Here is a 27,465-nt window from a genome sequence, read left to right as displayed (position 1 = left end):
ATAAGTCCTGTTACTACTGGCTTTCATCATATTGCTGCTAATGTTGACAACCAATCCAGAAGTGGGAGCGCCAGGCCGAGCAGCCGCTGTGTTAGATCCCTGTTATTTGTATCTCCTGACCATCACTAGCATTCTTCTATAGTTTTGATTTTATATTGCCAGGCATCTTGACCAACTTGGATTGCTTCTCCTGACTTCTCCTCTTGAATTGTTATTTTGGACTTTATGTGAACTCCAGTTGTGACCCAGTTTGACCTTTAGGTATCATCTTTGTTTCCTGATTCTGTACTGCGCTGCCGTCATGGGTTAGCAATTTGGCTTGTCTGATGTGATGGACTGTTGCTGTCATGGCCTCTTTTACTTTACCTTTCTCTTGCACTTAGCTAATGTAGGGTCCATCAACTAGTTGGGGGCCCCTATTTAGGGGGGGGGGTCATCCAATTAGGTAGAGACATTGGGCTGGGGTAGTCTAGGGCTCACTATTCCTGCCTACAAGATGTGACACATGTTTATGGAATACTGTGTCAGGGGTGATGTGCACTATGTCCTTCAAAATTTGTTAGGACATTTTGTATTCTTTTAGACGATTTGAGAGAAAGGTACAATAGAATAACCCAAGGTTTTCCACCTGTGTGTGGTCCTGCTATGGTCCTTCCATACAAGCTCAATTACTTTGATAGGCAAGAAAAGCTTTTTCTCGAAAAGGACACCAAATAAGGCTAGACATGAGATAAAAATAATAAATCATGAATACAATGACTACAACAATAATAAATAACATCTATTTCATTTGTATATCTGTTCTCTAAAAGTCTTACTGCTAAATCCAGTGTAAAGTTGTTAGAAATGTACCCAAAAACCAACCACAACAATGAGCATTTGAGCAGATGGATTTCTTCTCTCTAAAACCACTATTCTTTCTCTAAAATCACTCTTTTGTACCTTACTAGGCATGAAGGAACGATTATATTATGGGTTGTATGTAGACAACTGACTCACATAGTCTCAGGGGGACTTCCAAGCAAAAGCTTTACAATTCATTAAGCTAGTAAATTCTGCAGAAAACCATCAAATCTGTTATGTTGTGAAAGAAAAACATTGTATTCCAGAAGGGATAAGGACTGGTAGAAAGGCTGCAGTAAATACAGTACAGTGACTTTATAATCCTCGGCAGCACCTTTAGACATTCTATATGCATCACTGTAATAATATAATATTAAATCCCCTACATAGACAGAAACTCAAATAATACAAGCAAATTGCAGACAAATACAATGCTGGTGCCCAACTAACATGTCCGTAGCATAACTTGCCATTCCTTATCACAGATGGCCTATAACAGCTCAAGGGCAATTGTGCAAAAAGGCAAAGCTGTGGTGATCAAAATATCACAACCGGAGCAGTGAACGTAACAATACTGATGGAAGGAGCAGAATTTGGCATAGGTTGCATGATAGAAGTGGTCAGAGTCTTCTAATACCTGTAAATAGACATCTGGACAGTAGAGTTTATCTAAATATTGTTGCCAACCAATCCTTTACCTTCATGGCAGAGGTTTAGCTGGCAGCAGCCCAGAGGGAGCGTTGATGTTAAAGTAGAAGAGAACGCCTGTGGGATGGTTGGGAGTTGCTGATCTCTGCTGTTCACGGTTTATGCAATGCTGGTCAAAGTGGCTTAAAGGAAAACTGTCAGCCTTTTCATCTACACTAAACCCAATATACTGGGTTACAGTGTGGGTGAATAGGATTCAAATGAGGGGTCACTTACTTATTTTCGTCAACTGGCCGCCGAGATATCTTGTTCTGAAGTTCCGGGATTTCTAATGAGAATAAGCGCACTGAAGGCATCTCCCCCGCCGGCTGGCCACCTCTTGTTCCCGTAGTAAGGCTCCTGAGCCCACCCCTCCACTATGCATATGCATTGGATTCAACTCTATGTCCTAGTGTGGAGTCCAACATCACGTGATCGCAGCGCTGTGTCTGAAGATGCGCCGCTATATTTTCCCCAGCTCTTACGTTTCCCAGCATTCACGTCATCAGGACTTAAGAGCTGGGTAAAATATAGTGGCGCATCTTCAGACAGAAAGCTGCGATCACGTGGTGTGGGACTCCACACTAAGACATAGAGTTGAATTCAATGCATATGCATAGTGGAGGGACGGGCTTAGGAGCCTTACTACGGGAGCGAGAGGCGGCCAGCCGGCAGGGGAGATGCATTCAGTGCGCTTATTCTCATTAGAAATCCCTGAACTTCAGAACAAGATATCTCGGTAGCCAGTTGACAAAGGTAAGTAAGTGACCCCACATTTGAATCCTGTTCACCCGCACTATAATCCAGTGTATTGGGTTTAGTGTGGGTAAAAAGGCTGACAGTTTTCCTTTAAGGACAGGTTTGTCTCACACTTCTAAGGCTGGCACAGTGATGAGATGGCTACATAGCAGGAAAAGGTGGTTATGGTTCCCCCAGGGCATAACCTGGTTGCCCTGTAACTGCATACAGCACAGTCTTTACTGAAATATCAGGTTCTTCTGCAGTTGAAGTCTCTTAAACAGTTTAGTAGATAGGTTACCCTAGCTCCAGCCATATTCTATGAAACTGAAGTATACAAAGGTATCTAAAGCTTGTATTCTCTGCTGTAACCCGTATGCTGTATTCACTTGTCTCTCTTTCCTGAGGGGAATCCCAGCTATTTGGCTCCCAGGTTTACCCAAAAGTTATACTCCCATCAGGAGCTGCATTTCCCAACTGTGGGATGCAGGCTTTTTAGGTCTGGTATATTGTCAGCCACTTGGTCCTTGGCCAGTCATGAAGCACAGTGAGGTCATAAGGTGATGAGGCTTTTTTTTTTTTTTTTTACAGATTCTTTCCATAGATTGTGTAAATCTCTCTCTCTTTAGCTCATAAACGGGACCAGGATAAGTGCGCAAGGGTCTGGGTCTGACATTTACTCTTTATATGGAGAGAGGCTTGGCACCTTCTCTCTCCATGATACTATACTTTAGACTTGTGTGTGTGCACGCACGCGTGTGTATAAACCCTTTATTTAAAACACACACAAAATAAGGCACTAACTGGACAACACACAACCCCATGCCCTACAGGGCTTCCAATGGAACACTGCAAATATATCATGCCACAAGGGTCTTGCCAAGTCAAGGACTGGCTCCAGGAACATGACAAAAAGTTTTCTTTCTTCCCTGGTCTTCACTTAAATCTTAATCCTTTAATGTACCCAAAAGTCTTATAGCTAGATCTGGCTGAGTACCTCCATCTTATGTACTTTGACGGTAACTGTGAGAAGCTATCTGATCCATATATGTTCCAATATTTTTTACAGAATCATTAAAAAACCTAGTGGTGTCTGGCACACAGCTAAGTGCTACAGTTGTATAAGCCGAAGGAGTCCAACTTGGTGTTAAATGGGAATACATATCCACATATTAGATCTTTTGAGCGCTACCTGGCTTCCTAATGCTAAACATTTGTCTCCTCTATAGTTATGCCTCCACTAAGACTTATTTAATAATTATTTTAAATAAACTCAATGTAGCTTCAAACTCTATGTAGAATATTAGACTTCTGATATTTATTTCCTCTGGTACCAGTTAATATAAACTTTCCCCAACATTACTGTATCGTCTTCTAAACAGGCGTTAATGTCCTTGTATCTGTTTCTGAGATGTACCAGTAATAAAACACTGTTCTAGATTCTATGAAAAAAAAATGAATTTCCGTAAATTTGAACTCGACACATCAGTCATTTGTTTCTACACAAGAGCTGCATAATATATACTGGGAGCTTATAAATAAATGATAATAGCGCATCAAGGATAAGTCAGTTTATATCTCCGGATCAGGACTAAACAACCTTGAAACAATTATAGCCCAAAGATATTTTGACTTGTGCGGCGGCTTCAGAAGGAAAACATCAGTTCGACAAAAAGAAAATTAAAAGTAAAACTGAATAAATATGGGTTTGCACTTTTACAATTCCCCATAAAGACAAGAGATTTGCTGGAAAGTAAAACTTCTCAGATTTGCCGTTCAGCACTTGTTGTTTTATGAGATGCTACATCCCGGTGGCGGGCACACATGCTTTGCCTTATTAATTCCTTAGGCCATATGCATAAACTACTTATAGGTGTCACTGTGGGACATTAACTCAACTAATGGAATATAATGATACTGGATTCTGCGCACCGAATGGTTTATTCTTTTAATTTTACAGTGAGGCCATCAGTTTAGTAGGAGGCTTGGGATGCAAAAATAGCATTAGGCTAATTGGAGGTTTGATAAAGCAGCATCTGATGCACAATAATACGTACACCTTTGGGAAATAAGCATTCTTGGTTCAGTACTGTACTCGGTTTATCAACGTAGTAGTGTTTATTTTGACAATGTAGGAGATCAAAATGAGTCAGTTGGCAAAATGTGTCGGATTCACTTTTGCAAGTGCGTCAGAATTCTGGCGTCATCTCCACCATGTTCACACACTTTGTAAGCATGTCAAAAACCATGAGGTGTCAAGCCGAGCTAACAGAACACATTAAAAATTCCTTAAATAGGCACTGTCATTTGATCAAACTTTACATACGTCAATTGTACAAGCGAGTATAAGAAACTTTGTAATATATCTTGTTAGACAAAAATGCTTCTTTCTCCTGTTATCAAACTTTACCCTCACCCTTCTGCTGCCCACATCTTCTTCTCTAAAAATCAGTTCAGCTTTGTCCTGTGTCTGCAAGATAAGCACTACAAGTCTATGTAGGGGGGAAGGAGGAAGCTCTGCCCACCAGCTCTGGGAGAACTGCAAATTTTAAATGAAGCCTACAGAGCAGAAATCTGTTGAAAAATACAATATACAAGTTGTATAATGACCAAAAAGAGTGCTGTCCCTCATGTACACACACAGGACAGTTTATCCTGGAAAGTCAACTGAAATGACAGCTACGCTTTAAGGTCTGGTGACCATGAAAGGCCTTGAGGTTCTTCTCGGTACAGATTGAGCTCCTTCGCTTCCTTTTTGGTAATGATTAGGTTATTGGGGCTGATGTTTACTCAGATATTGTCTCTTTTTGAAATGCCTCAGTTGACCTAGAGGTCTTATCAAATGCTCTGGGGTAGTTTAAGCCAACTAACAGTTGGTCTACATTAGAAAAAGAATCTGGCACCAAGGGGGAGATTTATCAAAACCTGTCCAGAGGAAAAGTGGCTGAGTTGCCCATAGCAACCAATCAGATCGTTTCTTTCATTTTTGAAAAGGCCTCTGGAAAATTTAAGAAGCGATCTGATTGGTTGCTATGCGCAACTGTGCAACTTCCACCTGAACAGGTTTTGATAAATCTCCCCCCAAGTGTCTATCAATCCATGATTAAGGCATGATGTCGAAACATGCCACATTAAAACACATGGCTTTCCTTGTATGTACATGTGCTTTTTAAAATAAAGTGGAGGTTTTAGCCGATACCATTGGTGCTGGATTCTTCTTCTATTGTGGATCTGCTTAGGACAAGACTCCAGGATTTCTGTGCGTGCTGGAAATCCCAGGAGGTTGAGAGATTAAATTTTGCTTTCTATCTAATAGTTGGTCTGAGCTTAGACTAGACAGTCTGTAAATAGACGTTGTGCACAGTTCATGGTAGAATTCTCACTCTTTTTCTATATTCTATTTTATAAAACTTCTGAACCAAACATAAGCTCATTGTTGTAGTTTCAGCTTCTTTATCCCCTGGTGACTAACTTGTCGTTGAAAGCTGCATCTGGTCAGTGCTACCTAGTGGCCATTCTTATGGTGGACACTCAAATGAATGGCCTTCTATGCAAATACTGGATGAGTTGGGTCTGTCAGAGCAAAAGCCAACTCTTTCTGAGAGGTTCTTTGCTCTCTCCACGAAAATGAGAACCCCCCCCCCCCCATATAACATCCAGTTGCCTCAAAGGAGGCATACAGACCATGGTTGTGTACACAAGACAGACTATTTAATGCTGAGTTTTCATGGAGTGCATTCAAATTATATATAAGGAAAAGGACCTCCAAGATCTCATTCTTGCATATAAAGTCAACTAAGGACTAAGATAAGCAGTGGTAGATAAGGAGAACGTTGTTTGGATGGTCCATCAGTAATATTTAACTTTTTGAGTCACGTGTTGGAGCAATGTATTTTACATCTGAATTATTTACTGTCTTTATAAACCTCTCTGTTCATCCCTTTTTTTGCAGCAAATAATTCCTCTGTTGTGCTGCGGTTTTGCAAAATGTTCCTCAAAAGATTCTGATCCTGTCAATCACTGCTGACAGCATCAGCCGCGGCACGGACAGAGATGCTGAGACATCGCTCAGTGGGAGGCCTGAGCAGAATACATTAAAGTGTTAGGTAGGAAGAAAACTGAAGGAATCTAAACATGTTTTCAATGTAAAAGCCCAGGATAAGAAATGACAAGATAAGGATGACAAGAAGATAAACGGAAAACGGAAAACTAAAAATACAATAAAATAACACATCCTTTAGATATATAAGGGTTCTGTATCTTTTTTATTTTTATTTTATTTTTTATTTGCCTCTGCTACAGGGGCTGTTAAGTTAGTAGTAAGAGTAGTTCATAATATAGTGTCTGTTCCTGTGTTTGATGGCTGATCTCGCAATTCTTATGTGATCTTTGTCCTGATGCCCATTTTTAGCAGTATGAGTGTTGTCTCATGCTTTTTTCCAGGTTGCATTTTGGCTTGAGACATTACATAACTAGTCAGGTGTTAAAAGGGAGCCTGTCTGTGCTTCAATGGGTGCAGCTGCCGGTAGAGAGGGAAGTGCTCATGGGTGTATATAGAGATGTATTAGCAGTAGAGGGAAGTGCTCATGGGTGCATAGGGAATGGTATAAGCAGTAGAGGAAAGTGTTCATGGGTGTATAGGGAGAGATATTAGCAGTAGAGAGAAGTGCTCATGCCGCTGTACAGAACACTGGTAAGACCCCTCTTGGAGTACTGTGGACAGTACTGGAGGCCATATCTCCAGAAGAATATATATAAACTATGCCTGGATGCCTGGAATAGTCTTCCTGCAGAAGTGGTCGCTGCAAATACAGTGAAGGAGTTTAAACATGCATGGGATAGACATAAGGCTATACTTCATATAAGATTAGGATAGGCATAAGGCTATGCTTCATATAAAATAGGGATAGGCATAAGGCTATCCTTCATATAAGATAGGGCCAGGGACTATTCATAGTATTCAGGATATTGGGCAGAGTCGATGGGCCAAAGAGTTCTTATCTGCCGAAACATTTTATGTTTCTATATTTCTATTTTGGTGATTTTTGTGACTTACAAAAGAAGACCATTTATGAGTTAACCATGGAAAGCCTCTTGACAAAAAATGTTGAAATAAACCCAGCTCTAGCAACCTACTCGAAAAAATTCCAGCTTCCCAAGAGATGTCTTCTGACACATCCCAGTATGTGAACCACTTACAGATCACTTCTCCCATCGCTGCAGACTCGCTCTGTATTTAACTCCTTGGGCGATTTATCTCCGGCCCTTTAAAACCTGGAGGACTTTTAACAATGTGTCTGGGGTGAGTTATTAATATGTGGCGGGGCATTTCCTGCTGAATTACAACCTGTCTGAACTAAGTGGCGTTTGAGTGATTTCCAAGCTCGCGAACCTAGCTCGAAGCAATACTTAAAAAGATATATACCGACGCCGTAACAACGCAGGAAGTCATCTATATTCGCTCGGCTTAGGATGGGCTTTAAATATTACTTGCCGGCCGTAACTTCCTGACCTCTCAAAAGAAGCATCACTAAAATAATTTAGCAAACAGTTATAGCAGCGCGGAGAGACTATTTCATTACTGCCGAGACTTCCGAGTCCATTATTCTGAAATGTTGCCTATGGGTATATCATTTGACTCTTATCAGCCGGCGATTCGCGTAGAGGAAGAGGTATGAACCAAGAGTTAAGTAATCATCAGGCTTAGAGGAAAAAATCATTATAGTGTGCTTCAATTTGGGCTCTGGCTTCTCTAATATGCATTTAAAGCATTTGAAAATACTTTTTATTTTTTATTTTTTTTTACTCTTTTACTGTTTTACAGGCTGCTAGAGATGCACAAAATCTGATACAATCTTATTTTAAGGCAGTGTTTCCCAAGCAGGGTGCCTCCAGCTGTTGCAAAACTACAACTCCCAGAATGCCAGGACAGCCATTGGCTGTCCAGGCATGCTGGGAGTTGTAGTTTTGCAACAGCTAGAGGTACCCTGCTTGGGAAACATTGGGTTAAACAATCATAATGGTCAATGGTTAAATAACGTTAATGAGCTTACTATATGGCTCATCACAGCTATACATATACTATGCCGTTCAATTTGACTGCTATGCTTAGTGTACGGTAGTGTACTGAGCACAGTATATGTAAACTACACATATACTGAATCTTTTGCTGTACTAATGGTGCTCAATATACAGTCCTTATATATATAGATTTGCCTCCCTGATGATGTCACTGTTTTAGGTAAGTGAAAACACATTGGAAGATATAATATTAAGGGGAAATTCCTTTTTACTTAATAACTAGCATGCTGAGAGTTGTAGCTTTGCAACATCCGGAGTAATCCTGCTTAGTAAACTGATTTAGGCGCTATAGATTTAATTTGTCCTTCTTTCAGAAAAATTTGTGGCCATAATAATTTACTGGATACATTTCTTAGACTATATGCTACATGATTTGGAAAGACACAGCCCTGTTTATATAAAGTCTCACAGTTGGCAATGCATATAAGAGCAAAAAACCAAGCCAGGAGTAGGAAAAAACTGCTTGTAGTGTGCATAGACATGTCAGGGGAAAAAAACAAGCACCACTTATCTCTTCCCTACAGTGAAGCATGGTGGGGGAAGCATAATGTCTGGAGGAAACCAGGCAATGCTCATCACCTGCCCAATACCTCCCTAAAGTATCAACTCCTGTAAAATTCCGGACACCCAACGGACCTCATTCAAGTCAATGGGATCCATCGGGACCTGGCATTGTCAGTTATGCTCCAAACCATTCAGGCTCCGTTCGGTGCAAAATAAAAGAGACTAGATAAAAGATTTATAGGGACAGAATGTTGATCCAAGAATTTATCTCCTAGTATGGGGCAATTGTCATCAGCCTCATAAGTTTTTCATTTTTTGCCTTCCTCTGGATCAACACATTAGGGAAACAGTAGGGATATAGGTTGAACTTTATATTGTAACCCTATGAACTACCGTGAGTGCTACCTCTATGATGGCCTCAGTTTAATAACAATATTATAAGTTGAGTTGTGCAACATTAGTCTTGAACACCAAGTTACATTCTTTAGGAAGCTATTGGGCTGAAGTTGGATCTAAATGATACATATTCAAAGTTAAGATTAAGGGTGGTGTTTTATTTTAAGGTTAGCTGCATAAAAGGCTTCACTGTTGTGCCTATTGAAATATGCATAGAGACCTGTTAGATAATACCACCATATAATACCGCCACGCTTCTGCTAGTACAGCTAGGCAGGTACATTGGCAATCATTATGGTGCCCCAACTACCTCACTGTTGTCATGTAAGAAGGGTTTATACTGCAAATCATTTTGACAGATACAGAATACTGTGCTACTTAGAATATATATTTTATTTTCATTGATGCAGATTGCATACTTCCATGAATAACCTTTCAGGGATTTTAAATTATAACTTTCACTTTTATAAAAAAAAAAAAAAATAACTCCACCTCTGGGCCTAGGATTTAGTAAAAGTTCAACCAAATCTAATTCCCCTAAATCCATCCTTCTTTATTTTACAGGAAAGTTCTTTAATATTTGTATGCTACAGCCAAAGAATTCAAAGCGCACTCACTCGGAGTCAGTCGCCGTACCAGAGATTCCAGCACAGGAGTGGGGGAGTTCTCAGACGCTGGCCACGGTCCGTATCACGCCCTCCAGCACTTCGTTAGTGGCCTGACGAAGCGCCGGAGTGCATGATACGGGCCGTGGCCAGCGTCTGATAACTCCCCCACCTTATCTCCTGCGATATTCCTGATAGACCGAGGATTACCGGTGCTGGAATCTCTGGTATGGCGACTGACTCCGGGTGAGTGCGCTCTGAATTCTTTGGATGTAGCATATGGAATACCTTGTTTCTGATAGAAGAGCACCACCCACAGTCATATTGCAGTCTACTCTAATGCCATAGACTTTATGTGCTAAATAGATGTAACGGATTAGAGGACGTGTATATGTCCGTACGACCGGATGAATATATAGCTGTGTATATATTTAGCGGTGCCGGTGATTTCACCTCTTTGTATGTGTAGATTCTTTAATATTTGTCAGACAAGACGCTATCTAAATTGTATAAAAAAAAATAAAATAAACGAATAATGTAAATAAATAAGAGTTGATAGTTTAGAAAGGTTGAATATTTAAATCCCCTAAATAAACCTGAAAATTCTTCTAATTCTAATCTTATAACAATATTTAAACTCGGAGAAAAAAAGTCCAATAGGTTTTAGTCATCTTAGGCGTAAAGAAAATAATTGGTTGGAATGAGTTTGTTAGTAACACTTCTGGTGATCATTTTGTTCTTTCCTTTCACATCTTGAGATGTCCGCGTTTAGAATCTAATTTTCTAATGACACGAATATCTATTGATTAAAAGTAAAGCCAAACCTTCAAAATTATAAATTTAAATATTTTTGACCAAATATTGATTTTAATTTCATGAATGTTTCTGCCACTGAATTCAAGGAGATGCTTCATTGATACTTAGTTTCTAAATGCAGTAATAGAAAAGTCTGAACCTTCATATAAATGAGCAAGGAAATCATTTAAAACGGAATCTGCATTATAATAAATGGTCAATAAAAATGATCAACAAAGTAAGAAGACAAATATAAAGGCAGAATATTTTAAGATATCTACTTTGCTGACAAAGACAAAATTTGTAATTTTTGGGCCCAATGTTAAATCTATAAAGGGGCCCCATGTTACCATGTGCCTTGTATAATACTGCTGTCTTCTTATGTGGTGGTCTTATGCCTTGGGCCCCCCTTAGGTCCCAGGTGTGACTTCTACCTCTGCACCTCAATAGCTATATCTCTGGAGGCATTGGAGGGGGGGGGGGGGGGGGCGTAGTCTCAAGGCATTTGAGTGGAGGATGGGAACATTTGGGGGAGGCTGAAGACATTTTAGGGAGGCTGGAGGCATTTTGGATGAAGTAAGTGGGGTTCTGGAGTCATTTGGGGGAAGTGGGTTGGGGTCGGGAGGCATTTTTGTGGAAGTGAGTCTCGAGGCATTTGGGGAGTCTATAGGCATTCGAGCGGAGGATAAGGACATTTAGCGGAGCCTGGAGATATTTAGGGGAAGCTGTAGGTATTTTGTGCATGAGCGGGGTGAGGATGCTAGAAGCTTTGTGTGTGTGTGGGGGGGGCGAGGGTGGGCTGGAAGAATTGTGTGTGGCAGGGGGCTTTAGACATTTTATGTGGGGGAAAGCTGTAGGCATTGTATGCAGTGGGATGGAGGCGTTGTTTGTGTGTGGGTTAAGGGGCATGGTGTGGGTTAATGGTGTATGGGGGGGGGAAAGCTGGACGAAATTGGAGGAGGCTGGAGGCATTGCGTGAGGGGGAGGCTGGAGGCATTGTGTGAGGGGGAAGCTGGAGGCATTTGTGGGGAAAATTGTAGGATGATGCTGGAAATATATAGCAGCACTATAATCTACATAGTCAATGTCACGATTCGGCTAGCTGATAGTGGATCCTCTGTGTCAGCGAGGGATTGGCGTGGACCGTGCCGGTGGACCGGTTCTAAGAAGCTACTGGTATTCACCAGAGCCCGCCGCAAAGCGGGATGGTCTTGCTGCGGCGGTAGCAACCAGGTCGTATCCACTGGCAACGGCTCAACCTCGCTGACTGCTGAGAAGGCGTGGGACAGAAGGACTAGGCAGAGACAAGGTCAGACGTAGCAGAAGGTCGGGGCAGGCGGCAAGGTTCGTAGTCAATATGGAAATAGCAGGAGGTCAGGAACACAGTATGGGTAACACAGTAATAGCTTTCTCAAGGCACAAGGCAACAAGATCCGGCAAGGAAGTGCAGAGGAAGTGAGGTTATATGAGCATGGAACAGGTGCAAGCTAATCAGGGTGGTTGGGCCAGGCACCATCATTGGTGCACTGGCCCTTTAAATCTCAGAGAGCTGGCGCGCGCGCGCCCTAGAGAGCGAATCGCATCCCCGCCGGCAATGTCAGTGCAGCGCTCCCGGTCAGCGGGTCTGACCGGGGCACTGCAGGGAGAGAAACGCCGCGAGCGCTTCGGGGAGGAGCAGGGACCCGGAGCGCTCGGCGTAACAGTCAACAGATATACAGGTATTGTGTTGTCTTTTTAGCCATTTTTCTCTTATGACGAAAACTTTTTGGCAGGGGTACCCTGCAGGAAAAAAAAATTCTGAGTGGTGTCCTGAACAAAAAAACAGTTGGAAAACACTGCCTTCTATTATGAGCCATAAGTTTACATCAACTTTTTTTTAATAAACATAGCCATAAAAGGGCTTGGTTTTTGTAGGAAAATTGTACCCTTTATTTTACCTTATCGAGTATTAAGAAGAAAAAAAAATATTTCTGGGGTGAATTAGTTAAAAATAAATTTTTGTATGGCATTTACATAAAAAAAATAACATATTAAGAGGCCAGGGTGATTGCAGAAATATCAAATCAATTTAATCTATGTTATGTTTTACTACTTAAAAAAGAAACAAAAATGTCATCATATTTTTTACCTCTATAACTTTACAAAGAAGAGGGCTTGTTTTTTGTGGGGTAATATTTTGTTTTTACTTATACCTTTTCGGTGTACATATGACTTTTTAATCACTTTCTCTCCAGATTTCTTGGGAGACAAGGTGCCCCAAAACAGCAATTCTGGAATTTGGTATGTTTTTATTAAAGAGATACCCCTTTGAGTTAGATTGGAATTTTGCCTTTGTCCCTATACTTTTGTAAATGTACTATGTCTTTTTATGATAATATTGCAAAGTAACTTAGCGCAGTGTTAATCTGGCTCACCAGTGAAGCATGTACATCCAACCCAGGTTTCGGCTAATAAATCATTTTCTTATAAATGAATAGATGACAGGTAGAATTATCATACAAGCTTTTGTATAGTGCTTTGCCCACCTTGTCATTTTTAATGACTTCAATAGAACTCTCCTATTCTTAAAAGCCAATACGATTTAATGACAGTAACCTTGCGAAAACATTTCTTAAATGATAGATGAGCTCAGGCAAAAACTAATGTAAATCAAATCCATCAGAATTTTAAATGGAAAAACATTAACACTGCAATTTGTGAAGCTGGAAAACTTGGGATAACTGAAAATAATGGAAATTAATAAACGTATCATGGTCAGAAGACCTTCTGATACAAATAGAAACTTATTGACTTAATATCAAGTGTCCAAATATATATTTTTTTTAACTCTACAATAAAAAAGCAACAAAAGAGGCTAAACTCACCTCCCTCGTTCTCTTACCACTGGCACTGTAAGGTCTTCCAATCCCTGCTGTAGTCTGCTTCCTTCTTCTGATGATGTTCTACAGGAACTACCCTCAGCCCAATGGTGGGCTGAGTGGGAACAAAACATCATTGGAAGGAGTAAGAAGAGGACTACAGCAGGGATTGGAAGACTTGGCAGCTGCAGTGCCGAGGAAGTCTGGGAGGTCAGTATAGCAGCTTTGTCATTTTCACTGCACTAAGATCAAGACTACATAGAACACCCCTTTATTTCCCTGTCTGAGGATTTTTTTTCTTGTCATAATTCTGACATCTCTTCACTCCGAGCTAATATCCCTGTGAGGTACAAGGCAGAAAGGTCCCCTCAGCTGGTAAAGTACTGGGCTACATGTACGATGGTGGGATCATTTGAGCAGCTCATTAAATGCATCACTGTTGGCAGTACATCACCTATTTACACAGGGTGATGTGTATCCGATAGTGATAGTCTATATAGTCTCCCAAAAAAATGAATTGAACAATGAACATGTGTTTGTTCCTTTTTCAGCTGATCCTTTCACAAGGGCCGGTTATCTGGAATGAGTGTTCCTAGCAATGCTCATGCACCCAATAGTCGGCTTGTGTAAAAGGGCCTTAAGGATCGTGCCAGGAAGTTTTTATTTTGTTCTGTCTTAAAAAGTCAACCTATTTCAGTAGGACAAATGGCAGTTTCATTATTTAGGACTTCCCTCTACTAGTCACAATGCCAAGTTGCTATTTAAAATAGCTTTGCACTCTGGTGCTTCCAACCCATCAGTGATTTACATGATCGCTCATTTACATGAATAGTCAGCATGGAATACAAATCCCCTGCAGCTGGCAATGTGAGAAAAATGCATGGCCAGCAGTGGCTACCCTTGGCTACAGCAAATGGTTGGCAAGGGTTTCAGTGGTTTGTGAAGCCTGAACCTTGGCAGATTATGATCAAGTCCACTGTTTCAAAGGGTTTGTATTTTGTTGAGAAATGTACTTTTAGTGGAAGTATACTTAATAAGAAACTACAATGTGACTGCTATTATTGTGTTTCTATGGTGTGAAGGTGCCCATACACCGGTTGTCAGCCCAACAGCTATCTTTCTTCCTATCTCCCCATACTCATGAACATTCAGCATAGTTGAACATTCATGTGTACTCAATGAAGACAGGAGGGGTAAGCAGCTACGAGACAAAAGGATCAGGCAGTTGAAATTAACCAAACCCAATCCTTCCCTTCCCTGACATCATCATCGAGGGAGAGACAGGAGGCCCCAATATACTTTAGACATGTGACTGGTCCTGTAAAAATTGGAGGATTCACTGACGAAAGTGAAAGGGAATCTTAAATGTAGTACTGTGGTATTTTTTTTTAAGCCTATTGTGCCCGAGCTGCAAAAAAAAAAAAAAAAACAACAAAACAAACATTACCTCACCTTCCTCCATTCCCCCGTTGTGGCATTATAGCTCTTTGCTCCGATAAGTACCAAAGAGCCATAGCGGTGCAACGGGGGAACGGAGGAAGGTGAGAATGTTTTTTATTTAATTTATTTTTTTAAGGATGAAAATATTTTTTACAATACTACTCCTTTAAGAGACATTTCATGTAAATGATGCATATGGCCAGTTGTATCAGATGCTGAAGGCTATTTTCTTCTTGTAGCAATCCTATTACCTTGCTAATACCCTTATAAATCAATGAAAAACAAATTAAAAGGTTTCTACATGAACACATCTACAGCATAGTAAAACTAAGATAACCTGCAGATTTTCTTTGTTAATGTCTTACGGGATGTTAATAAAGTATATAATCCACTTAACAAAGATAAAGGTAAAAGGATTCACCTCAAATGCAAACTTTAGGAAAAATAACCCACAAACATTCGATTGCACAGTTCCGAGCCTTTGATGTCTGGCGGTCATCAAAATTAAGAATAATCCATACATATTGCTCTTCCTGATGTCTAGTAAACCTTTGATTCATTTTTTTATAGTTCAGGTATAGTTAAATTAATTTAGAGCCTTTTTATATATTTTTTGCATATATTTCTCTTATATGCACGGTAATTAAAAATCCAAATACTATCCAAAAAAATACATTGAAAAATGTTAAACAATAATTTATTAATAATAATAATAATAATTGATGAGTCAAGCCGACGAACCCGAATCGATCCGAACTTTGGGGGATTCGAGGCTGGACAAAATATTAACTTTGTCAGGTTCGGTTGGCACGAACTTGGCAATTTTGGGGCTGAGCTGTGCTCACAGCTGACAACCGCAAATACAGCTCAGCCAAGCAAACATGGAGTTAATTAGCACTTCTGAGCAGCCCTTGTTAACTTCTTTGGGGGGGGGGGGGTGTATACATTATACATATCTACATGGCTATATAATGTATACAGTAAAGAGAGTGATAGTTGTTGTCTTGTCGCTGGTCTGGGCTTCTTCTTGTGTAGCTCTGCCCCCTAATGACGTCATCAATAGAGGCGGGGCTACACAAGATGTGGCCCGAACCAGCGATGAGATGGAAGTTATCACTCTCTTCACTGCATACATTATACAGAATTATAGATGGCTGTATAATGAATACATCCCCCTCCTCCCCAAGGAGTTAACTAGCGCCGATGCACAGCGCTAATTAACACCTTGGGGTGGAGGGGGATGTACACATTTGTTTGCCGCAAACTGAACACTCAAGTCTAATAATAATAAATAAATAATTATTAATATTATTATTATTCATTAGCATAAATCACTAAACCCAAATGTGATTTATCCATAACTATTATTTCTTCTTATTTTCATGTATCTAGATTATGTTATTATTTCAGCACACATTTTACAACCTGTTCAATGTCAAACTGTACATTTAAAAAAGAACTAAAGCTCTATAAAAAAAAACCCGGACACTCCACTCTAAATTCAGACATTTCCAGCTGAGAAGCAAAATGTCTGCCAGCAAGGTTCCTGATGATTGGTTTTTGCTTGAGAAAACATATACTAATCACTTGAAATCCATCACGCCGATCACAGCACATCATGTGTCATCATAAAAGCTGGAGAAAATTCAATGACGGTTAATGCATTGTGTTCCGGTTAGGCTAGGTTCACATGGTCATTCTCTCCTGTCCCACTATTCTCCCGTTATTGCTGCTAAACAGACCATACTAACAAACGGATGCAGAAGGATGCAAACTGATTCAAAGGGATGCCATTTGTCTGTTATTTTAATACTATATAAAAAAAAAATAGACAAGTGACATCCCTTTGCATCAGCTTGCATCCTTTTGCATAGTTTTTTTTATTAATTTTTTATCTTTTATTTTGTCCTTTTTTTTTCTTTTCTTTTTTTGTTTGCCAACTTGGTTGCTCACACCTCTTCTGAGCAAGCTCAGAAATAATAATCAAAAACAGATAGGAAAAAATGGATGACATTAACCCCTTAAGGACTCAGCCCATTTTCATCTTAAGGACTCAAGACAATTTTCGTTTTTGCACTTTCGTTTTTTCCTCCTCACCTTCTAAAAATCATAGCGTGTTAAATTTTGTACCTACAGACCCATATAAGGGCTTGTTTTTTGCATCACCAATTGTACTTTGTAAGGACATCACTTATTTTATAATAAAATCTGCAACTAAATTATTTTTTTTTCAGGGTAAGAAAAAAAAAAAAACTGTCAGAACCTATAGGGTTAAAAGGTTCTGACAGGTTCTTTGTTGTTTTTTGTTGCTGGGTTACGTCCAGCTGTCTGAATGGTCAGCTGACCTTGATTGGAGCACCTGTACTGGCTCCATTTAAGCTGGCAGTCTACTCCCAGTCAGTGCTTGCTATAGAGCTCAGTTTGTACTCTAGCTAGCTTTGTTCTGTATTTGTAATATCTTTTTTTTTTTACTTTTGCCTCCTGTCTCTGACTATTCTCTTTGGTATTTGCAATTTTGTACTGTGACATCTCCTGGCTTCAGACGTGGATAGTTGACATTGGACTTATTGTGTGAGTGTTTAGTCTTTCTTTTCAAGGCTGGGTTCACACCACGTTTTGTTAAATACGGTTCCTGTATACGGCTGGGAGGAGGGGGGCGGGGCTTAATTGCGGCACCCGCACCCAGACGTATTCGGGAGCCGTATTTAATGCATGTCTATGAGCCGATCGGAGTGAACTGCAGCCTCCGGTCGGCTTCGTTTTGGGCCATATGCGGTTTCCCGACCGCAGGAAAAACGTGGTCTACCGCATTTTTGCCTACGGTTGGGAAACCGCATACGGCCGAAAACGAAGCCGACCGGAGGCTGTGGTTCACTCCGGTCGGCTCATAGACATGCATTAAATACGGTTCCTGAATAGGACTGAGTGCGGGCGCCGCAATTGAGCCCCGCCCCCCTCCTCCCAGCCAAATACGGGAACCGTATTTAACAAAACGTGGTGTGAACCCAGCCTTAGTCTGTCTGTTCCTACTGTCCCTGGACCTAAGTCTGTGTCATTGTAATTTATTATTTTGACAATTATGCCCCTCACGTATATAGGAAGGGACTGTCTTTGTGGTTACGGACCTGTCGTTAAGGGCACGTAGGGCAGGGGAGTGGGCGAGAATAGAGTGCACTTTGCCATTTTGCAACTTTTTTAGGGCTTCCGTTTCTACACAGTGTATTTTTTGGTAAAAGTGACACCTTATCTTTATTCTGTAGGTCTATACGGTTACAGGGATACCCAATTTATGCAGGTTTTATTTATTTTACTACTTTAAACTAATTTTCAACTACATGCACCAAAATTAGTATGTTTAAAATTGTCAACTTCTGATCCCTACAACTTTTTATTTTTCCGCGTACAGGGCTATATGAGGGCAAATTTTTTGCGCCGTAGTCTGTAGTTTTTATTGATCCCATTTTTGTTTTCATGGGACTTTTTGATCGCTTTTTATAAAAAATGTTTATGGTAAATGAAGTGACCAAAAAATGCACAATTTTGGGCTTTGGTGTTTTTTTATGTGTACGCCATCGACCATGCGGTTTAGCTAACCTTATATTTTAATAGTTCAGACATTTACGTATGCCGCGGTACCACATATGTTTTTTTAAATTCTTTTTTACATTATTTTATTTAAAAAATGGGAAAAGAGGGGTGATTCTAACTTTTAATAGGGAAGGGGTTGTTGAACATTTATTCCCTATAGGCTTGGAGCAGTAGATCGCTGATCGGACAACGAGGAGGCAGGTGAGGACCCTCCCGTCGTCCAGTAAGCTGATCAGGACATCACAATTTTGTCGCGATCATCCCGATCAGCTCCACTGAGCTGCTGGGATAGTTTTACTTCCACTTAAGATGCCAGGATCAACTTTGATTGCAGCATCTAAAGGGTTAGTTCCGGGCATCGGACCGATCGGCAGTGCCCGGCATTAACCCAGGGTCCTGGCTGCTGATAGCAGTTGGGACCCACGGGGTTTAAAGCATTCTACGCTCGTGAGAACATTTTAAACCTAGTCCTTAAGGACTCAGGAACGGGGGCCTACCTGTATGTCCTGCATCCTTAACTGGTTAAAGGCTGATCTGTTTCTAATGGACTTCAATATTAAACTTATTATATCCGATTCTCTTTACAGGAAAAAAATACTACATGCACCATTTTTTCCTGTAAAAAAATAAATAAAAAAAAAGGAATGGTAACCAAACAGGTGCAAACGAATGACAAAGGACTGTAAAACAATCCTGTTGACTTCAATAGAATCCTTTTATATCCGTTTGCAAAAGGCTTGAACAGATTTTACTAATGGACATGACTTAAAAGTGTACTCTGATGCTCCAGCATTCTGAATGCTCGGAGCCGGAGGTCGTAATTGTGACGTCACGGTCACGCCCCCTCCATTCACGTCTATGGGAGGGGGCGTGTTGGCCAACAAGCCCCCCTCCCATAGACATGAATGGAGGGGGCTTGGCATGACGTCACGACCACTGCCGCAGGAAACAGGATAACCTTTGGATAGGGGATAAGATGTCTAGCAGCAGAGTATCCCTTTAATGGAGCCAGACATCAATGTGAACAAGCCCTTATATATCAATAAAACTTACCGATGTAAACAAGACTATACAATGTAACATTTGGTGAAATAAAGAATAAATACTTACCATACAGGATTGTTATAAGGGAAACTGGCATGACTAAAATCCCCACCAGCATATCCGCCACGGCCAGAGACATGAGGAAGAAGTTGGTGGCATTTTGAAGTTTCTTTTCCAAAGAGACGGCCATGATGACGAGAATGTTTCCTCCGATTGTTAATATGATGATGATCAACGTCAAGAGGGCGGACCAGTTCTTGTCGAGTGATGGGTAGGAGGACCCTTCTTCTTCCGATGCGTTGGAGGGGTGCAATGTGGGCATACTCTGATTTACGGTGGCATTGCTGTTGATATGCCAGGCCATCAGTCCATTGTGTATACTGATATCTAAGGTGACGGATACTGTTGTCAGGCTGAATAACATCCCTGTGCCGCTCACAGTACTCATCATCTGGAGATAGCTATTTAGGATTGTGCTTTGGGGAAACACTTAATTTCTGATCAGGACAAGTGGGCAGCAGCGCTAGGTATTGTTCCCAGATGACGGAACTAAAAATGTCATTCTCCATAATGGTCCAAGTCTTATTGCTTTGTTGAGCGTTAGACGATAACTGATTTTTGACCCAGAAGGACAACAGTGACTGCAGCGGCCAATTCATTCTCTGGTCGAGCATTCTGCAAAAACACAAAAGAGCATCATTTATTACCATCATCATTGATAGTGCTGACTCCATTATGTGATTATAACTCTATGGACCGAACCATACTTCATAAATAAAGTAATACACTCTGGGTATAAATACAGCATTGTATTGTATGCCTTCATATGCTAATAATTACTTGCCTACATTTATAACCTGGAAATGGGGCCATTATCATGCATTCAGCTTTTTCTTAATAATATCCAAAATGCTTTTACATTATCAGAAAGAAAAAAGAAACAACTGGAGCTGGTCATACCATTATATTGTCTGTATCAATATACTAGTAATTGTTTACTTAGAATGGAAATGTGGTTGTAACCATGAATTCAGCTTTGAAATATAATATTCAATATGATTGATGAAACAAATAATAATAAAAGATAATAATACAATATGATGAAAAAAACAAATAATAATAAAAGAGATAATAATAATAATAATAATCATCATCACAATAATATTAATAATAAAAATAAATAAACAAATGAATTATATATATATATATATATATATATATATATTATTTTTATTTTATTTTATTTATATTATTATTTACCCTTTAACCCCTTAAGGACATAGCGTTTTTCTGTTTTTGCACTTCGTTTTTTTCTCCTTACCTTATAAAAATCATAACCCTTTAAATTTTGCACCTAAAAATCGTATGAGGGCTTATTTTTTGCGCCACCAATTCTACTTGGTAATGACATCAGCCATTTTACCCAAAAATCTACAGCGAAACAAAAAAAACTAAAATCATCGTGCGACAAAATTGAAGAAAAAACACAATTTTTTTTACTTTTGGGGACTTCCGTTTCTACACAGTGCATTTTTCGGTAACAATGACACCCTATCTTCATTCTGTAGGTCCATACGATTGAAATGATACCCTATTAATATAGATTTGACTTCGTCGTACTTCCGGAAAAAATCATAACTACATACACGGAAATTAATACGTTTAAAATTGTCAGCTTTTGACCCATATAACTTTTTAATTTTTTTTGCATCAGGGGTGGTATAAGGGCTCATTTTTGCGCCATGATCTGAAGTTTTTATCGTATGCTTTTTGTTTTGATCGGACTTTTAAATCGCTTTTTATTCATTTTTTTTATGGTGTAAAAAAGTGACCAAAAATATGCTATTTCGGACTTTTGAATTTTGCCCTTGTGTCCTAGTACTTAAGGACCAAGCGTCTAAAGGTGTCTAAATGCAGGATCTATCGGTGTGGTTAGCTCAGGAAGCTGATTGGGACATCCGTGGAGAAATTGCGGGTCCCGATCAACTGAGTGGATGGCGGGAGGGCCCTTACCTGCCTCTTTGCCGTCTGATCGGTGCTCTGATGTCCCCAGCCAGCCATGGCAGGCTAGAGCAGCAGAGCATCAATAACACTGATCAATGCTGAGCCAAAGCTCAGCATTGAACAGTGTATGCAATTTAAAAGATAAATACATATATTATAAAAAACTTATAATTTGTGGTATACTGACATATATCAACTCAATGAAAGCCAAAGGGACACTCTTTTTGCCCCCACCAGACTAATGTACCCCTATAGATAAGTGGTCTCAAACTGTAGCCCTCCAGATTTTGCAAAACTTCAACTCCCAGCATGCCCGGACAGCCGTTGGCTGTCCGGGCATGCTGGGAGTTGAAGTTTTACCACATCTGGAGGGCCACGGTTAGAGATCACTGCTATAGAGACTTTGCTGGTCTACATGCCAAATATAGATAAAAAGACCAAACATAAAAGGTCAAGAAGAAGAAAAAGTCCTATTATGCTTCCTTTTTTTCCACTTTTTTTTTTGTATTTCTCAGGGTGGGGGGGTCTATCCTCAATGTCAAACACTTTTCCGAGGTCTATAATTTTCTTTAAAGCTTTCACCATTTAATTAGGTAGAATAATTACACTTTTTAATGGTATAACACCTGTTTTTTCACTACTGGTCCTGATTTCATTTCCCTTGAATTCTAAGTATCTAGTGCAGATGTATGTCAGGCTAGCCCCCATGGGCTTAATGTAGTAAATTGAGCAGAATTGATTTCCTGCATCTTATCAGGGATTTATAAAGACTAATGTATTTTACTCCATTTTTTTTTGTTACAATTAAAGGGGTACTTCGGTGGAAAACAATTTTTTTTCAAATCAACTATTGCCAAAAAGTTAAACAGATTTGTAAATTACTTCTGATAAAAAAATCTCAATCCTTCCAGTACTTATCAGCTGCTGTATGCTCCAGAGGAAGTTGTGTAGTTCTTTCCTGACTGACTACAGTGCTCCCTGCTGCCACCTCTGTACGTGTAAGAAACTGTCCAGAGCGGGAACAAATCCCCACCGGTAACCTTTCTTGCTCCTTACAGTTCCTGACACAGACAGAGGTGTCAGCAGAGAGCACTGTGGTCAGACTGGAAAGAACTACACAACTTCTTTTGGAGCATACAGCAGCTGATAAGTACTGGAAAGATTGAGATTTTTTAATAGAAGTAATTTACTAATCTGTTTAACTTACTGGCACCAGTTGATTTAAAAAAAAAAATGTTTTTCACCGGAACAACCCTTTAAACCTTAAGAACTTCAGAATAAATCTATTTACATATAAATATAAATGATTTTAAAGAACTATTTAGAATTTCTAGTAACTGGATATTTTGAAATTCCTTATTAAAACAACATTATCACAAGTTACAATTTCGTCCAATCATTTTCTCCACATTGTAACTAGTCTTTCAATAGGGATACAAAGCAAAGTGATTTATTATTATTATTAATAATAATAATAATAATAGTAATAATTACCATGATAATAATAATAATAGTTATTAAAAAAAAAAAAAAAAAAAACAGTTTTAGCCCCTTAAGCACTTCCCTTAAGCACAGGTTTTTCCTCCTCACCTTCTAAAGATCATAACTCTTTCAGTTTTCCACCTACAGACCTATATGAGGGTTTGTTTTATGCACTACCAATTTTTACTGTGTAATGACATAAATCATTTAACCACGAAATCTAAGGTGAAAAAAAATAAAAATAAAAAAGATTTGTGGGACAAATAAAAAAAAAAAACATGCCATTTTGGAATTTTTGGCGGATTCTGTTTCAACGCAGTGCACTTTTTGGTAAAAATGACACCTTATCTTTATTCTGTAGGTCCATACAATTAAAATGATACCCAAATTATATAGGTTTGATTTTGTTTTACTTCTTTTTTACTTCTATTACAAAAATTTGTACGTTTAAAATTTACTTCTTTTGACCCCTATAACTTTTTTTTTCTGTGTACAAGGATGTATGAGGGCTCAATTTTTGCATCTTGATCTGTTTTAATTGTTATAATTTTTGTTTTGATGGGACTATTTGATGTATTTTTATACATTTTTTTTAGGGTATGCAAAGTGACCAAAAGTACGTAATTTTGGACTTTGATATTTTTTACATATACGCCATTGACCATGCAATTTAATTATCATTATATTCTTATAGTTTGAACATTTATGCACTCGGCAATACCCCATTTGTTTATGTTTATTTTTGTTTACTTTTTTTAATGGGAAAAGGGGGGTGATTCAAACTTTTATTAAAAAAAATAAAAAAATAAAAATCATTTTTTTACACTATTTTTTAGTTCCCATAGGGAACTATTACACACAATCCTTGGATTGCATGAACTCATCAATGTTATGCTAATGAAACTCAAAAATGAAAACTTGCTCCCTGCTCCCTATTGGAGAAAGCATTCTTGCAACTTAATGCCTGGTCCCTTTAAGAGCCTTGAAACATGAATGGGGATTATATGCTAAGCTAGACATTTTTCCAAGAAAAATCGGATGCCCACGATCAGACCTTCACTGGAATACTCTTTTAAAGTGTACCTGTTTTTAGCAAAAACTTTTTATACAATGGAGATAATACCAATATATTTATATTTGTAATATACATTGGTTAAAAAATATGTTAATTTTTGGGTGAAAAATGCTGTCCCTGCAGCTATTGCCTGTGTGTCTCTGTGAGGATTCCAAATACAGGAAGGGAAGGCCGGACAAGCAGGGCTCCGTGCAGAATCCCAGCTTGTCAATCGGGCCGGGGATATGTCATAGAGCCTTACTGCACAGAGCCCTGCTTGCCAGAGTGCACAGAGCCCTGCTTGTCCGCAGTATACAGAGCCCTGCTTGTCCTCAGTGTACAGAGCCCTGCGTGTCCATCCGTCACGCCCCCCCCCCCATGTATTTCATGGAGATACATGGAGGGGGCGTTGTCAGCCGCCGCGTCATGTGGGGATGAAACAATCTCTTCATGCGGACTGCTGGGGCCCTATACAGGAGATCGTATGAAAAGAACACAGTCACTGAATTATGAATTCAAGTCATTATGTCTGCAGAACTTGCAGCTCTGTAGTATCTGTAAATGCCCCAATATTGTGAATCTTCAACAAACACAAATCATTTCTTATCATTTCTACAGTTTAATTGTAATTAAGAATAAAAACCATTAATATGAGGGGAATAGATGAACAAAGTCTAATGCTGGAGCTTTACATAACATCTGTTTACACTATGTTTTCCCAAGGCCTTACATACATAATCATACTTCACACCCCCGATGAGTAATGGACATGATCTTGTGTTTTAACAGTTTGTATACATACTGAGCTTATATAACTTAGCGTGAAACATGTTGTATCAGATGATGTATGAAGGTCATAATCTCCTAATAGAAATCAATGCATCCATAGTACTGTTACTTAATTTACATACACAAACACACACACACACACACACACACACATATATATATATATATATATATATATATATATATATATACGTTTGTCATATTTTGACACAAAATACTTCATCATATAATTTGCAAGTAAAAGGGATTATATAAAATTACATTTATTTATAAATAAAACTCGCGCACCACCTTCAGGTTTTTATCTGCCATTTTTTGGAAAACTGGCACTACAGTTTTTTTTTTTACTAAAGCCAGAAGTGTATTAAAAAGAAATATAAAGGAAGGGCTCATACTTCTCCTTCCTACTGGATCCACTTCTGACTTTGGCTCAAAAGCCACAGTGGCAAATTTCCAAAAAAACACTAAAAAACCTGTGTGGAAACCTAGCTTAAATGTGAAACCTGTACCAAACATCTAATGCAACCAATTGCTTTCACATGTCACAAAGTTAGTAGATGAGTTTAATCTATCTGCAATTTAACCCCTTAAGGACTGAGCCCTTTTTCACCTTAAGGACTCGGCCATTTTTTGCAAATCTGACCACTGTCACTTTAAACATTAATAACTCTGGAATGCTTTTAGTTATCATTCTGATTCCGAGATTGTTTTTTCGTGACATATTCTACTTTAATGTAGTGGTAAAATTTTTTGGTAACTTGCATCCTTTCTTGGTGAAAAATCCCAAAATTTTATGAAAAATTTGAAAATTTTGCATTTTTCTAACTTTGAAGCTCTCTGCTTGTAAGGAAAATGGATATTCCCAAAAAATTTTTTTTTATTCACATACACAATATGTCTACTTTATATTTGCATCATAAAATTGATCAGTTTTTACTTTTGGAAGACATCAGAGGGCTTCAAAGTTCCGCAGCAATTTTCCAATTTTTCACAAAATTTTGAAACTCGCTTTTTTTCAGGGACCAGTTCAGGTTTGAAGTGGATTTGAAGGGTCTTCATATTAGAAATACCCCATAAATGACCCCATTATAAAAACTGCACCCCCGAAAGTATTCAAAATGACATTCAGTAAGCGTTTTAACCCTTTACAGGTTTCACAGGAATAGAAAATTTTGCTCTGGGGGCATGCAGCATTTAGGAAGCCCCTATGGTGCCAGGACCGCAAAAAAAAAACACATGGCATACCATTTTGGAAACTAGACCCCCTCGGGGAACGTAACAAGGGGTAAAGTGAACCTTAATACCCTACAGGTATTTCACGACTTTTGCATATGTAAAAAAAAATAAAAAAATTTACCTAAAATGCTTGGTTTCCCAAAAAATTTACATTTATACAAAGGGTTAAAGCAGAAAATACCCCCCAAAATTTGAAGCACAATTTCTCCCGATTCAGAAAACACCCCATATGGGGGTGAAAAGTGCTCTGTTGGCGCACTACAGGTCTCAGAAGAGAAGGAGTCACATTTGGCTTTTTGAAAGCAAATTTTGCTCTGGGGGCATGCCGCATTTAGGAAGCCCCTATGGTGCCAGGACCGCAAAAAAAAACCACATGGCATACCATTTTGGAAACTAGAGCCCTCGGGGAATGTAACAAGGGGTTAAGTGAACCTTAATACCCCACAGGCGTTTCCCGACTATTGCATATGTAAAAAAAATAAAAAATTTTTTACCTAAAATGCTTCTTTTCCCAAAAACTTTACATTTTTAAAAAGGGTAAAAGCAGAAAATACCCCCCAAAATTTGTAACACAATTTCTCCCGAGTACGGCGATACCCCATATGTGACCCTTAACTGTTGCCTTGAAATACTACAGGGCTCCAAAGTGAGAGCACCATGCGCATTTGAGGCCTAAATTAGGGATTGCATAGGGGTGGACATAGGGGTATTCTACGCCAGTGATTCCCAAACAGGGTGCCTCCAGCTGTTGCAAAACTCCCAGCATGCTTGGACAGTCAACGGCTGTCCGAAAATACTGGGAGTTGTTGTTTTGCAACAGCTGGAGGCTCCGTTTTGGAAACCGTGGCGTACCAGACGTTTTTCATTTTTATTGGGGAGGGGAGGGGGGCTGTGTAGGGGTATGTGTATATGTAGTGTTTTTTACTTTTTATTTTATTTTTTGTTAGTGTAGTGTAGTGTTTTTAGGGTACAGTCGCACGGGCGGGGGTTCACAGTAGTTTCTCGCTGGCAGTTTGAGCTGTTGCAGAAAATTTGCTGCAGCTCAAACTTGCAGCCCAATACTTACTGTAAGCCTCCGCCCATGTGAGTGTACCCTGTACATTCACATTGGGGGGGACATCCAGCTGTTGCAAAACTACAACTCCCAGCATGCGCTGACAGACTGTACATGCTGAGAGTTTTAGTTTTGCAACAGCTGTAGGCACACTGGTTATGTATCACGGAGTTTGTGACCTTACTCAGTGTTTCAAAACCAGTGTGCCTCCAGCTGTTGCAAAACTACAACTCCCAGCATGTACGGTGCATGGTGTAAGGTGACTGC

At 39.4% G+C, this 27,465-nt stretch overlaps 1 protein-coding gene across 11 annotated transcripts in view; it reads right to left on the bottom strand.

Moving 5' to 3' along the window:
* Positions 1 to 27,465, bottom strand: part of LOC130290510 (5-hydroxytryptamine receptor 2A-like) — a 575,216-nt gene that overhangs the window by 112,845 nt on the left and 434,906 nt on the right. For all 11 annotated transcript variants that reach the window (XM_056538243.1, XM_056538242.1, XM_056538249.1 and 8 more), the window contains one exon: positions 19,646 to 20,254. In XM_056538243.1, the coding sequence (XP_056394218.1) occupies positions 19,646 to 20,030 (385 nt within the window). In that variant the 5' untranslated portion in view covers positions 20,031 to 20,254. The remainder of the gene's footprint in view (positions 1 to 19,645; positions 20,255 to 27,465) is intronic.

Source organism: Hyla sarda, chromosome 9 (genome assembly GCF_029499605.1).
Source record: "Hyla sarda isolate aHylSar1 chromosome 9, aHylSar1.hap1, whole genome shotgun sequence".
In the NCBI taxonomy this organism is placed as follows: Eukaryota; Metazoa; Chordata; class Amphibia; order Anura; family Hylidae; genus Hyla; species Hyla sarda.
This window is presented reverse-complemented; position numbering and strand designations above follow the sequence as displayed.